Below are 14,617 nucleotides of genomic sequence, written 5' to 3' on the forward strand. Positions count from 1 at the left end.
GGTGGTGATAAGGCAACGGGAACAAGTTATAGGCTGATCTGTATATCTGGAGTTAAAAGTAAGGTATGAAAGTGGTTGGTAAGATATAGGAATCAAAACTCAGTTGATAAGTGGTATTCTTTGTGCTTGTCAGCATGGGTTAATTAAAGGTGGGTCATGTTTTACCAAACTGCTTATGTGCTATAACAAGGTGATGAAGGTGTTGTATAAGGGAGATTCATATACAGTGGTAGACTTAGATTTTGCAAAGGCTTTTGAGAGATTCCCACATTAAAGTTGGTCACTAAACTGAAGTTATGGGATAGGATAATAGACTAGTGAGATAGATAAGCAACTGTCTCTCAGGTATCAGCAAGTTTTGTATGGGAGGGGGGGGGGTGCAGTATCCCAGAAGAGAAAAGTCACTAGGTGTTCCACATGAATTGTGAAGATTTCTACCTTCTTTTCTCCACCTAGAGATAGATTTCTCCACTTAGCCTGAGATATTTGCAGTTATACATCATGAAGAACATAAATCTTATATCCAGTATCTTAAACATGAGCAGTTTGGCCTAGCAGAACATGCCATCTTAACTAAACATAGTCTATTAGAAGAAAACTAAACTTACATAAAATTAGATTCCTTATAGAGCAATTACATAAGGACAACTTTAAGGCCCTTATACACCAACCAAACTTAAACAGATCTGATGGCCTTCAGTTATCTTCTTTATGGAAAATATTATTGTGATCATCATCATATATGAAATCCTGATATGTATCCTCAGGGTGTACATATCAGGAATTTGATTGAGGAATTATCAGAAATTTGATATACCGTCATAATTACAACAGATTATGTTGTAATTATAAAATCAGGGCCGATTTTATTATTAGGTGAACCTAGGCAATCGCTTTGGGGGGGGGGGAATTAAAACGTACAAAAACTTACACTCACTCTATGATGGCTCAGGAATGACTCACTGGTCTAGCAATAATATCTATAGAGCATGAAATTGCATCTACAATCAATATAGATGAATTAATTCAAAACTTTGCCAAAGCAAATGCCCGAAAGATTAATTTTTCATAATTTTTGTGTTTAAGATGTAATAATTTTCTTGCTATACAGATATTAGGAGTAATCATATATGTATACAAATGTATTGGTTTTGATTAATAAGTTTTTTAATGTTCATAATGATATTATTTTTATAAATATCCACATGTGTAGGTGTACGTGTGCTTGTGTGAGTATGACAAAATATGTATAGAGAGACAATGTATAGGGGCATCAGATACTCTCGGACCAGCCCTGAGTACTACATGAAAAAGTTACTCCATTACTAACTTCCGATCATAAATTTTCCTTGTTTCTTCACCAAGCTTTCCTTCCACAATTTTTGTCAGCTGTTTCTCAAGTATGCTTACATAAATCTTACCAGGAACATTCGTTAGGGGAAACACTTTTGTAATTCTCACATTCAGTTTTATTTCCCTTTTTATAGATGGGCACTCTATGAGAACTCTGCTCCAGTTATCTAGAATTTGACCCTCTAACTAGGCCTTCTGAATTATGCAATGCAGCCATTATAAAATTGTTATACCTCCATATTTGAGCATTTCTGGTCAAATTTGACTACTTCAGCTACCTTTCCAAATTTAAGGATTTTGATGACTTTTTCTGTTCAAGTATGGATAAGTTTTCCTTACTGCATTCCTGTCGGAGTTTTCTACACCATGACTGCTTGTTTCATTTAGAAGCCATTCAATATAATTACTCCAGATATCTAGAGTATCTTTATCTTCAGTTTTCGTCTCATCTTTATCATCTCTGATTCATTTTACAGCACTTTACAATAGAGTTCTGGTACTGTAATGTAATTTACTTTAAAATTTCTGTAAATGCCTTTCCTGGAATTTATTCAAGGAAAGGCATTTACAGAGTTTAAACATGAAGATGATCCATATTTAAACTTGGCAGCCCATTTCTTAATTGTCAAAAACGAAGGAGAAGAGTGCCCATAAACTTTTATGAACTTAGAATGAATTTCTTTTGGCATTAATCCTTCTTTTACAAAGAATTTTATAACTGCACGTTAGTCAATTTTATCCAAGGGATACAGGCAACACTTTTGCTTCAGACAGCTGTATAAAACAAGCTACAGGTAACCCTCGTATAACGCGGAAGTTAGGTTCCATAGAACTGGCGCATTATATAAATTGCGTTATGCGAGACCCAAATCACATAGAAAAGTTAGGGTTATGTTCTGAAATCATTTTTTTTTATTATTATATAAACAACGACATATCCAACAAAAAATATTTTTATTTAATTCACGTAATGCATGTAAATTAAGAAAACATATGAACTATGTAGTACAGTATATGTAGTACAGTATAAACTTATAAAAATTACAAATTGTAGGTAAACTTCATTGCACATAATGCATAAATGTTTTAGGCAGAATAAAATAAAGTGCATATTTTAATCGTCATCACTGTCTTCAAAACTAACACTTCGTAGATGTTCTTTATTTATGAGTGTCCAGATGTCATCATCATTTGAAATCTCTTGGACATCATTAGTATAATTCTCATTGCACACTTTGGCTAGTTTAGTTATCAAGAAGTCAGCAATAAGACCTTTGCATGCTTACCACTATGCTGCAATTTTTTTATTAAGTTCATAATATGGAACTAAACAAATATCCAATTGTCTCGTGAATTTTCCGAAGAGCTCCATTCAGGGATTATTATGCTTAAAATAACTTCTGAACTTTCTTGCCAAGTCCAATCCTTCTTCTAATTTCTTTAAATTGAATTCTTTAATGGATTCATTACAATCAGAATCTTTGGCAGAACTTTCTCCTCCATTTGGTTCAACATCATTTATTAATTGTACTGGTTCCTTCTCATTTAAATCTGTTTTCCCATTAATTAATTCACTAATTTCGTTTTCAACCATATCGCAAAAGCCCTCTAAGTGGCCATTATTATAAAAATAAATTTTTACATAAAAAAAGCATTGCATATTGTATGTAACTCACCAGAAAATAGTGCTCAGCTTGAGATTAATACAGTTATGATTTTTAATGCGCTTTCCTGGCAAAACACGAAGGCAATTTTCAACAATAATCACTTTATATGGTAAACAATTGACATACATGCGTGCTAAAGGGTATTTTTCCTAATATAAATTCGCTTCTTATAACTACATGCACGATATGGGCAGATGCAAATTTAATGAAGATAAAATTTGGTGTTTAAGTCACACGGTGAAAAATATATAAAAGATGAAGGGTTACTACAATTTGTAGATGGTGTTATATTGAAACTGCATTGTATTAATACCGTGTTATACGAGGGTTACCTGTACTTGATAGAATGACTTACAATTTCACATGGATACTTATGACAGATGTACCAAGTTAGAAAAAAAAAAAAAATCATGCCGATAGTGTTGCCATCAATGGTCGAGGCCAAGAACTTTTCAGACTACCCTTATGTGTGTGTGTTCTCATAAAAGTGTGCCAATGCTGTAAAAGAAAAAAAACCACTGCTTACCACGAATAACTCAAGATGAAAACTCCACCTGCGCAATCTGCCTATACTGCAGCTCGCAACAGTTGCAAAAGTCATCACCAAATCCAAGGCAGACATAAAAAGGGCCAAATGCTGCAGATTTGCCTCCTGCCCAAAGGACAGTCACTCCTTGTTGTCCCTTGCCAATGCCACACTTTCTGCCCACCCAGGTTCCACCACTCTCTCACATCCCAATGGTACTGTAGTTACCTCACCTAAAGATAAAGCCAACTTACTGGCATCACTCTTCTCTTCCAATTCCTGCATTGATGATGTGGGCAAAATTCCCTCCACTCCACCAAAAATGGCTCCCATCATCTCTCATAGTCTTCTGACAAAAGGAATTCCGAAGAATCCTTAACAAACTGAACACAAACAAGGCATCTGGTCCTGATAGTATCCCATCTATTGGGATACCATCGGGACCAGATGTCAAAAAATTGTGCCCCAGATAACACTGCTATATTGCCTCTTCAATCTATCCTATTCAATTGGCATCTACCTTACAACATGGAAACAGGTCCACATCTAGGCCATCACAAAGAAATGTATTAAAATGCAACCAACAAACTACTGTCCAATTGATCTCACTTCTGTTCTTTCTAAAATTATGGAGATCATCAACAACCAACTCTTGAGCCACCTAGAGACATACCAGTTAATCATTGACCAGCAGTATGGATTCCACCACTTGCAATCTACAGCTCATCTTCTTGCTTTTACCACCCACCTGCCCACCTTTGGACTCAGGAGAAACTCGCATGGTTGTCCTCAACATTGCAAAGGCATTTGATTGGGTTTGGCACATGGGCCTACACACCAAACTGCCATCCTATGCCTTCCTCACTCTGCAGCTGAACCACCAACTTTCTCACTGGTCGCTCACTACATGTCATGGTGGATGGTTTTTATTCTACTCAGATTTCCCCACCAATGTAGGAGAACTCCAGGGTTCTGTTCTTTCACCCACGCTCTTCTCTTGTATATGAATGACCTGCTCTCACAGACTTCCAATCCTGTCCATTCAACAAACCTTGTAGTTTTCAAGTATTAGAATCCTCAAGATTTATCACAACCAGTGACCTGAACTTAGATCGAGTTAATTCCCAGTGGGGTAAGGACAACCTTGTAAGCTTTCATGTCACCAAAACCCTCTGATCTCTCCCAAGAAAGAGCTCACTTCTCTCCCCCTTATATTCAGTAATAGTGTGATATCCAAACACGATTAGATTTTTCTTTTTGGAATGACCTGCACCTCTGATCTTTTTTGGCACAACCACATTTCAGTTATAGCCTCTGCAGCTACCCAAAAACTTGGTATACTTTTTTGCACAAGGTACTACTTCACACCTTCACAGCTGCTAACTTGATATAAAGCCTAAATACACCTTGACTAGGAATATTCCCATATTTGGGGTGGTGCACTAAATTCCTCTCTAAGATTGCTTGATTCTATTCAGAAGAGAGCAATCCAGCTAATTAACGATCCTTCTCTCACAAACCCACCTCCACAAATGAGGCACTATCTGTGTCTCTTATACAGATATTTTCATCGATGGTACACTACTGAATTGGTCACTATTATTCCTCCACTCTCCTCCAGAATTATTAAAACAAGAGCCACTGCTAACCAACACCCTTTTACAGTCCATTTCAGCTCACCAAACCATCTTCAACTGCCTCACCTTTCATTCCATCTACTTCTGTCCTATGGAACAGTCTCCCTCACTCTGCTTTTCCAAAGAATGCAACCCTCAGCTGTGCAAGCAAAATGTGAACAGATTCCTCCTTTCTTTTATTTCTCTTGCAAACATGCTGCACTGGTATGCTATAGGTCTTGTGTTCTTTCATGTGTGGATCAGATATATAATAAAAAAAACAAGAAATACAGGCAGCCCTCGGTTTACGATGGTTCAATTTATGCCGATTCACAACTGCAGATGCCTGTGCATACTTTCTTACTGCAGTGTGGTCTGACTGAGAAATGACGCTAGCAGGCACTCTAGTGTTTACCAAGCTACTACAACGTATATGTATCAACCCTAGTTTTACTGTTGAATCTACCTAATTGTTCTATTTAATTTTTTTTACATACATATGTGTTTAAATTGATAAAGTAAGTAATTACATACCATGTCTGATAGAAGAAGTGTAGAAAAGTTAGCAGAACTTGTTGTTAAGATGGCGGTGAAATCAATCACACTTGAAAAGAAGATGGAGGTGATTCGAAGAATGGAAGATGGGCAGACACATGCTAATGTCTGTAGAAGTATGAACTAACCTCCATCGACTGCTACTGCAATTATGAAAAATGCAGATAGAATAAAACAGTCTGCGCAACAATCTACGGCAGTACTAAATGCAAAACATGTAAGTTATAGCAGGGGTAAACTTCATGAAAAAATGGAAAAATTATTATCATTATGGGTGGATGACTTGAATCAGAAAAACATTCCTCTGATGGAGGCTGTTATAACTGAAAAAGCAAAAATAATTTTTTTTATTTTTGGTGGTGAAGAAACATTTTTAGGAAGCAAAGGTTGGTTCATGAGATTTATGTCTCGAAGTAAGCCATAGTGTCAAATTATGTGGTGAGGTGGCAAGTGCAGATGTTACGGCAGCAGCTGCTTTTTCTAAAGAATTTCAAGACTGTGTAGAACAAGGAAGTTATCCTCGTGATCTCATTTTTAATGTTGATGAGACTGGGCTCTACTGGAAAAAATTGCCATCACGCACCTTCATTTCCTATGAAGAACGTTCCACTCCAGGTTTTAAAGTAGCAAAAGATAAACTTACGCTTTTGTTGGGTGCAAATGCCTCCGGAACTTTGAAGCTTAAACCAATGTTGGTGTACCATTCACAGACACCACGGGCCTTCAAGGATCTAAAAGCCATGCTGCCAGTCTATTGGAAATTGGAAATGGAACAAAAAAGCTTGGGTTACACAAGATTCCAAATTATATTGATTAAAAGAATCAATACGTCGAGTTCCAGTTCCATATATTTCTGGGATTTCAGAACCAATTTCAAGAATTCTGAAGAAATATCATTTAACAGCCACTTATATACCTATTAACAAAATATCCACCTATTTCCCCTCTTCTAAAGATAAACTCAACTATGTTGCCTGGTGTGTATCAAGTTCCTTGTAAATGCAATCTGTCCTACTTTGGATAAACAGGACACTCTGTAGAAAAAAGAATTCAAGAACATCAATCATACATTTTTCACAAAAAATCCGATATGTCTGGATTGGCTCAGCACGGTATAGAGACAAGCCACAACATCCTCTGGTCCAAGACTCGCCTTCTACACAGATGTCACTATAAATTTGAATGCCTATTCAAAGAGAGTGTTGAGGCCTTACTTCAACGCCCTAACTTGAATTGAAATGACTGTATATCCTTATCAAAAATATGGGAAAGTTTAATCAGGATAACATTAATTTTTTTTTAATTCCTACATTAGTCTAATGTTATTTATAAATTAAGATTATTATATGAAATTTTGAATTAATACCTATAATTTAATCATCACTGTGATGAAATTTTTCCTCTCTTTAATGCTTAGCAATGTAACATCATGCAGCTCGTTCTACTTTTGAATGATCAATTGTTTCCCATATCAAAAATATGGGAAAGTTTAATCAGGATAACACATTAATTTTTTTTTAATTCCTACATTAGGCTAACGTTATTTATAAATTAAGATTATTGTATGAAATTGTGAATTAATACCTATAATTTAATCATCACTGCGATGAAATTTTTCCTCTCTTTAATGCTTAGCAATGTAACATCACGCAGCTCGTTCTACTTTTGAATGATCAATTGTTGGTATTCCACCTTGCTAAAAACTGTTCCTACGTAGCCACTGAAGATAGTTTGTTAGTTTCAGACTGAAATATTTGGCAAATATTAAAATATTCTTATGTTAACATGTTTATAATTCCTAAACTGAAAAAGGCCACACATAGTAATGCCTTAATAGATGAAAATGGTAGCTGAATTTATTCTGAAGAAATATTACAAGAATGGAAAAAATATCTTCAACACCTGTATCAAGGAGAAGAACAGGAAGAAAATGACACAGAAGTTGAAGACAATAGTGGACCATCAATAATAAAAGAAGAGTTTGAAAAAGTACTTCAAGACTCAAGCCAGAAGAAAAGCCCAGGAATCAATTAGTATTTGCCACCGTATAAGACACATTTTTTTTCTTTGAAAATAGGTCTGAAAAACAGGGTGCGTCTTATACGCCGATACTCAGTTTTTTATTACTTCCATTTCTGGAAATTTTCTCAGTTCCGAGTTACGCGATTTCTTTCTTGCTTCCATGCGGTGTGTGAGAGCATTCCAGTTACATTAGTTATGTATTCCAGTTACTGTAATACATTCTAGAATTCCAGTTATGGATAGATAACATTGTCTAGCTCTCTGGCAGACTGTTGAAGAAGCCTGCCCTGCTACTATGGGATCAGTTTCGTTCTCACAGAACAGAAGATGTTAAAAATAAACTCAAGGAATTGAAAAGTCAGTTAGTTGTAATTCCAGGAGGTCTAACTAGTCAGCTTCAACCTTTGAATGTCTGTATTAATAAACCATTTCAGGGATTTATGAAGGAGAAGTGGAACACTGCATCCAGAAGACTGCTGGATGCAGTCTTTAGATTTTGAGGTTATGCCATCAGGAAGAGGGAAGAAGCTTAGCATTTTGCAAGTTTGTGAGTGGGTCAAAGCTTCATGGGATGCTGTGAAAACTGAGACAGTGGTTAAATCATTTAAGAAGTGTGGCATTAGTAATGCACTGGATGGCACAGAGGACAATTTGTTGTATGAGGACTCAGATTTTGATTTAGAAGAGGTTTCAAGTGTCTCTTCATTTAGCTCTGGAGATGAATTTCTGGGTTTTGATGAAGAAGATTAAAAGGTGGGTACTCTTTCCTAGTTAGATTAGGTATTTGTTAAAAGTAGACCTACTTATTACTTTATATTTGAAATACTGTAAATTCATTATAATATTCAGTGATAAAGTTTTTTTCCTAAAAATTGTGTACAAAAAACCGGTGCATCTTATATGCTGGCAAATACGGTACATCCCAAGTGAAGCCATTCAAAATCTGGATGAGGAAACAAAAAATGACATATTTGAACTAATAGCTAAAATACAGGGTGTTCGGGATAAATTTGACATATTTATAATTAATTATATTTTTCCGTAAGTTACATGTATTAACACACACTTCTCTTCATTTAAAAGTTTGCACCCTTCTTCATTCATATACAAGATGTCAGAAAGGATGGATAGCTGGAACCCACCTGAATCATGGAAGAGAATAACTTGTATCATGATGATTCGTGCCCGCCATCAAAATAAGGATATTACGACTGCTGCCCAATGCTCCCTGAATACAGTAAAAACAATCAGGCATGAACTAGAGACTTGCAATGGTGACTACGAGGATGTAGCAAGAAGAAAGATCCCTAGCAGACGATCTGATTGCGTTCGTACAGCAGAATTCCTCGCAAATCTGCAGGAACAGGTGTTGAAGAACCCTGGCATTGGAATTCGGGCTTTGTTCGTGGAGTTGCTAACTGTAGTCAAGCCCTGGATAACAAGGGTAGCCAATGGTAGGCCGTATGTATGGCAGCAGGATTCGGCCCCTTGCCACACCTCTGGGAAAAGTCAAAAATGGTTGTCTGAAAATTTCTACGACTTCACCAGTCCAAATGTTTGGCCTCCAAACTCCCCAGACCTTAACCCCATGGATTATTTTGTATGGGGCGCAGTTGAAAAAGACACCAATCGCACTTCCAGTAATACAAAAGCCCAGTTAATGGATAAAATTAAAACAGTTTTTGCGGCCCTTCCCAGGGAGACTGTAGCATCAGCTTGTTCGAGGTTCCGAAGCAGAATTGAAGCTGTGATCGATGCTAATGGTGGTTATTTTGAGTAAATCTTGTTGATAGTATTGTAATTAACTCTGCCTGTAATGTTTTTTTGTCAATTCATTAAATTTAATAGATACAAAGAAGATTTTCTTTTTCCTTACGAAACTGTCAAATTTATCCCGAACACCCTGTATATGAAAATGGAGATCTCCCAGAAGACTTCACAAAATCTCTGATAATACCAATCCTCAAGAAAGCAAATGCTCTCCAATGTAACCAACACAGAACAATAGCCCTAATTACACACATTAGCAAAATCCTATTAAAAATAATACAAAACGGAATATATAAAATAATAGATTCACAACTAGAGGAAGACCAATATGGATTCAGGAAAGGAAAGGGAACAAGAGAAGCAATACTAAGCCTGAGAACTATAATCAAAAAAAGAATGGAGCTGAACCAGAAAAACATATATATGCTTCATGGATTTAGAAAAAGCATTTGACAAAGTTAATTGGAAGATGATGTGGAATATTATGAAGAAAAGTCACATTGACCATAATGATAGAAGAGTGATCAAACATATATATGTAAGGCAAATGGGATACATAAGAACAAATAATAAGGAAGAAACCATACATATTAGATGTGGAGTAAGACAAGGGCACATATTATCACCCTTGCTCTTCAACATATATATTGAAAATGCCATCAGAGAAGTTAAAGAAAAGACAAGCAGCGGCATAAGATTGGTGGAGAGGAGATTTTTGCCTCAGATTTGCAGATGATATTGCATTCATAGCAAACAGCAGAAGAAGATTAAAAAAAGTTAATGAAAACAACAAATGAAATATTTAACAAATACCACATGAAAATGAATGTTGAAAAAACCAAAATCCTACTGGCAAGCAAGAAGCCAAAAATCATAAAGAAAATTAAATTAAATGGGAAAGAGATAAAACAAGTAAAGAATTACAAATACCTAGGGAGTACAATAAATGAGGAAGGAAGATCAAAAGAAGACATAAAGATAAGAATAGGCATAGCAAAAAACCAATTCAATAAAATGGAAAAGGTATTAAAAGGAAACTTAAGTCTACAACTAAGGAAAAAACTTCTAAAAACTTATGTATCGAGTATAGCACTTTATGGCAGCGAAACATGGATAATGGGAACAGGGGATATTAGAAAACTGGAGGCATTTAAAATGTGGTCTTGGAGACAAATGCAAAAGATAAAATGGACAGACAAAAAATCTATTGAAGAAGTGCTTAAGGAAGTAAATGAACCCAGAACACTGATAAAAACATTAATAACAAGAAGAGACAGATGTTATCTTACGACATGAAAGTCTGACGAGAAGAATAATGAAAGGCAAAATCAAAGGAAAAAAGAAAAGGAGGAAGACCAAGGAAAGATACTTTGATCAAATAAAACAAAGCACTTGACTAAAAACATACTACAAAATAAAGAGGAAAGCAAACAGAAGAGAAGAATGGAAGGAAATGCTGCTGAGCTACCAGTCATAAGACTGATGCAGCATGTCGAACTTGATTATATATTATTTGTCGTGTGTGTGTGCATGCATGCGTGCACACACACACACACACAACAGACAATATACAATCAAGTTCAACATGCTAATCATATATTTAATATCGATAAACTTACCTTCTATTCATAAACAGTTGTCAGTTCTCTCTTAAAATTAACAAATTTCACTGGATCTATGATCCATTGCTGTAGGATGTTTCATGTATTCTCAGCCATTACCCTAAAAACTGAATTTTGTATATTTGTTCTAAAACTTCTTCACTAAATTTTCATCATCATCTGTTGTTCTAACAGGAACTAAGCGCCCAGGACCTTCTAAGTATACTTAGATTTCATAACCATAATTCGAGGATAAGGCAGTTAACTCTATAAAATTTTCATTATGCTGTATTGTAAAGCCTCTGCAGATACAAGAGACTCCTGCTATCTAGCCCAATTGTATGTATTTTCTACACTAACTTATAAACTTTATAAGTTAGTGTAGAAATGTTAGTCAGAATGTAATATATGTAATGAACTTTTTATATGGCTGCATATTTAAAATCAGTGTATACAAACTAGGAATTACCAATGATATACTTAAGAAGAAAAAACTTTTTGAATTTATTACCCACTGCTGGTCAGGTGAAAGTCATAGCTTCTTCACTGATTTCAAAATAATGTTACCTAAGCAAACTACTTTAAGATAAGAAATCAAAGCAGGAGTTGTTGAGGATAATAAGTTGTTGCATGGTATTTTGCTTCTTGGGAGTTAAGGTACAAATTTGGTATTATTATTATTTTTTGTTTCCCAAGACCTCATGGAGTCAAAGACTCATCTGGGAGTATTACCTCAGATGAGTTTTTTATATTCAGTTCTTCACTTTGAACTTTGAGAACTATTAGTAATTTTAAACTCTATATTATGTGATAGATGAAATAATGTATTCTAATGGTAATTAAATGTGCATAAATTCAGTTTTTTTTTTTTTTTTGTCCTTTTTCAGAGAACATCTTCACATGAAAAATATAAGAATGAGATAGAGAAAATGTTAACACTTAAAAAACGTCAGGAAGAAAAAGATGCTGAGACATCAGCAAATGAAGAAAGAGCTGCTCTATATAAGGTTTAATTGATTGATTAATCATATAATTGATTGATTATATTTAAAACACGGTGAAGTTTCTCAGATAAGAGAAACTGTCTACGCTCCTCTCCTGGTTGACAACAAAATATATGGGGTTGATTCAAATATTTGCAAAGCATCAAATCTTGAAGTCTTCAGGATGATGGAACTGAAAGATTACTTGATTTTATATTATTGATAGTTATACTGGTTTTATCTACAGATGGAAGAAGTAAAAATTCTCTTTTAATCTATTTTTCTCCCTTCTCTGGTCTATCTATAAAACCATTTTTTTCCCCTCAGATCTCAATACTACATTCTGTAATATGTGTGTGCGTGTGAGAGAGAGAGAGAGGGTGGGTGGGATACTAAGTAGCGCAGGACATCACGATTTTATAGATTCTGTTTTGAATTAATAAGTCATCCTCTGTACCATCAAGAGAATTACTAATGCCACACTTTTGAAAAGATGCTATAATAATTTTGGATTTCACTCTATTCCATGAACTCTTTACCCATTTACGCACATGTGAAATTGTGGCCTTCTTTCTCCTATCTCTAGATGTTTTCTCAAAATTTGGAGGTTGCACCCAGTTTACCCATTTTTCCCTCATAAATCCTTTAAATGGTTTGCTTATTGATACATCTATAGGTTGAAGTGCAGAGGTGTGTCCTCCTGGGATTACAACTATTTTTGTGTTCATTTTGTGAAGTTCCTTCTTAACACCTTCGATTTTATGGCATCTAAACTGATCCCATAATAACAAAGCAGGTTTCTGATGTAAACTGCAAGGACATCCGGACCACACCTTCTTTATCTATAACTTCATCCCTTCCTCATCCATCCATCCATCCTTTTGATTGAATATGAATGTAAACTCCTTTGATAAGTTTTTCTTTTAAAAATTAAAAAAGGTGGCAATTTTGTTCCATCCATACAGCGTGATATAACAACAATATAGTGGTTTTTTTCGTCACCAGAAGTTTTAACAATTTTTTTTTTACCTTTGGAGTCAACAGTTTTGTTCGAGGGCACATCAAAAATCAGAGACACTTCATCCATATTAGCTATCTGTTAAAGTTTGAAATTATCTTGTTTTCTAGCATTTATGATGAATCTGTGATACTCAATAATTTTATTTTTGAATTTATCTGGAATTTTTTGTGATATTTTCATTTTTGCATGCATGCATAAATCTAAAGCACCATGATGGTGCCAATATGAAATTGATGATATTTCATTTTTGTTGCCAGTAATTTTGCTCATTGAATAATCATTTTTGTCAATATGCAGCAACCCAATCTTCTTTGATTCATTATCCAAGTTTTAAATTCATTTTCGATTTATGGCCATTTTGGCAGTTTTCTCCAGAGATTGTGTTGTTTAGAATTTGCTTCTATTAACTGTTGCTCCTGTTTCCTACAAGTTCGTACCATTTTTTCTGTAGGTAGAGGCCTAAAGTGCTGCTCTGCTGCCTTATTGCCATTCTTTTTTGTGTACTCAATCACACTACACTTAAATTCAATCATATAACTCTGTCTGTGCTTCGTATAATACATGGGTTATAAAAAAAAAATTTAAATATAATAATGTATTGATTACTATTTTAAATGTGTGACCATTAACAACTGTGTAACTATTCAAACTGATCATGCATTTCCTACAAGGGATGATGGAGCGTAAGATGCACTGGTTTATAAGATGCATTCAGCTCATAGGACGCAGCCTAATTTTCAGATAAATTTTAGGTACAAAAAGTGCTGGCCTGGTTGGCCGAGTGGTTAGTGTATCCACTCTCCAGCCAAAAGGCTGTGGGTTTGAATCCTGCCATGGGCATGGGTGTTTGTGATTGTCTATGAAAATACTAGTGGTGGTGGGCAGTAGTTGGCATTGGTTTAGGTGATGCAGTTCGCTGTAGGTGGTGGATGGAGGAGTGACTGGCAGAGATGGAGAGTTGTAGAGTAGGTGCCCTCCCTTGATGATTCTGGGACTCCCTGGAGGTGTCAAGTAATAATAATAAGAAGAAGAAGAAAAAAGTGTCTTCTAATTATATATTTGGTTTTATCCTTTATTCAAGTGTAAGCAAACAAAGTTTGCCCCTGAAGTACTTTCAGGACTGGAGCAACTCATGGTAAAGGTGGTATAAGTTCTCATCACTTACTATAGTATCCCATAATGCAAAGTATATCTCCTTGCAGACATGTATAATGCTGTGCATTAAGGCAGTGATTTTCAACCTTTTTCATAATATGCCACACCTAGACTAATTATTAAAATTCTGCGGCACACTAAAAATATATTATTTTAATTTTTTTGACAATCCGGCAAAAATAGGCATACTTTTGATTGATTTACACACACACAAGATATTAATAATAATAATTACTTATCCTTTTTGCTCCAAAAAAATTTAAAATATATTTTTGACATTTTGATTAAGAAAAACAATACTCAAAATTATTTTAAAAAAATTTTTATTGATTTTTTCAAATGAATATT

The 14,617-nt window shown here is 35.1% G+C and overlaps 1 protein-coding gene across 4 annotated transcripts in view; it reads left to right on the plus strand.

Annotated features, from left to right (window-relative positions):
- LOC150094869 (dynein regulatory complex subunit 3-like) overlaps window positions 1-14,617 on the plus strand; it is a 304,780-nt gene that overhangs the window by 126,430 nt on the left and 163,733 nt on the right. For 3 of the 4 annotated variants that reach the window (XM_090411304.1, XM_090411301.1, XM_090411302.1), the window contains one exon: window positions 11,998-12,117. The exons of the other annotated variant lie outside the window; for it this stretch is intronic. In XM_090411304.1, coding sequence (XP_090267430.1) covers window positions 11,998-12,117 — 120 coding nt within the window. The remainder of the gene's footprint in view (window positions 1-11,997; window positions 12,118-14,617) is intronic. 4 annotated transcript variants of the gene reach the window in all.

The sequence above is a fragment of the Typopeltis vanoorti genome, chromosome 21 (genome assembly GCF_054136105.1).
Source record: "Typopeltis vanoorti isolate ZY-2024b chromosome 21, IOZ_Tvanoo_1.0, whole genome shotgun sequence".
Lineage (NCBI taxonomy): Eukaryota > Metazoa > Arthropoda > Arachnida > Uropygi > Thelyphonidae > Typopeltis > Typopeltis vanoorti.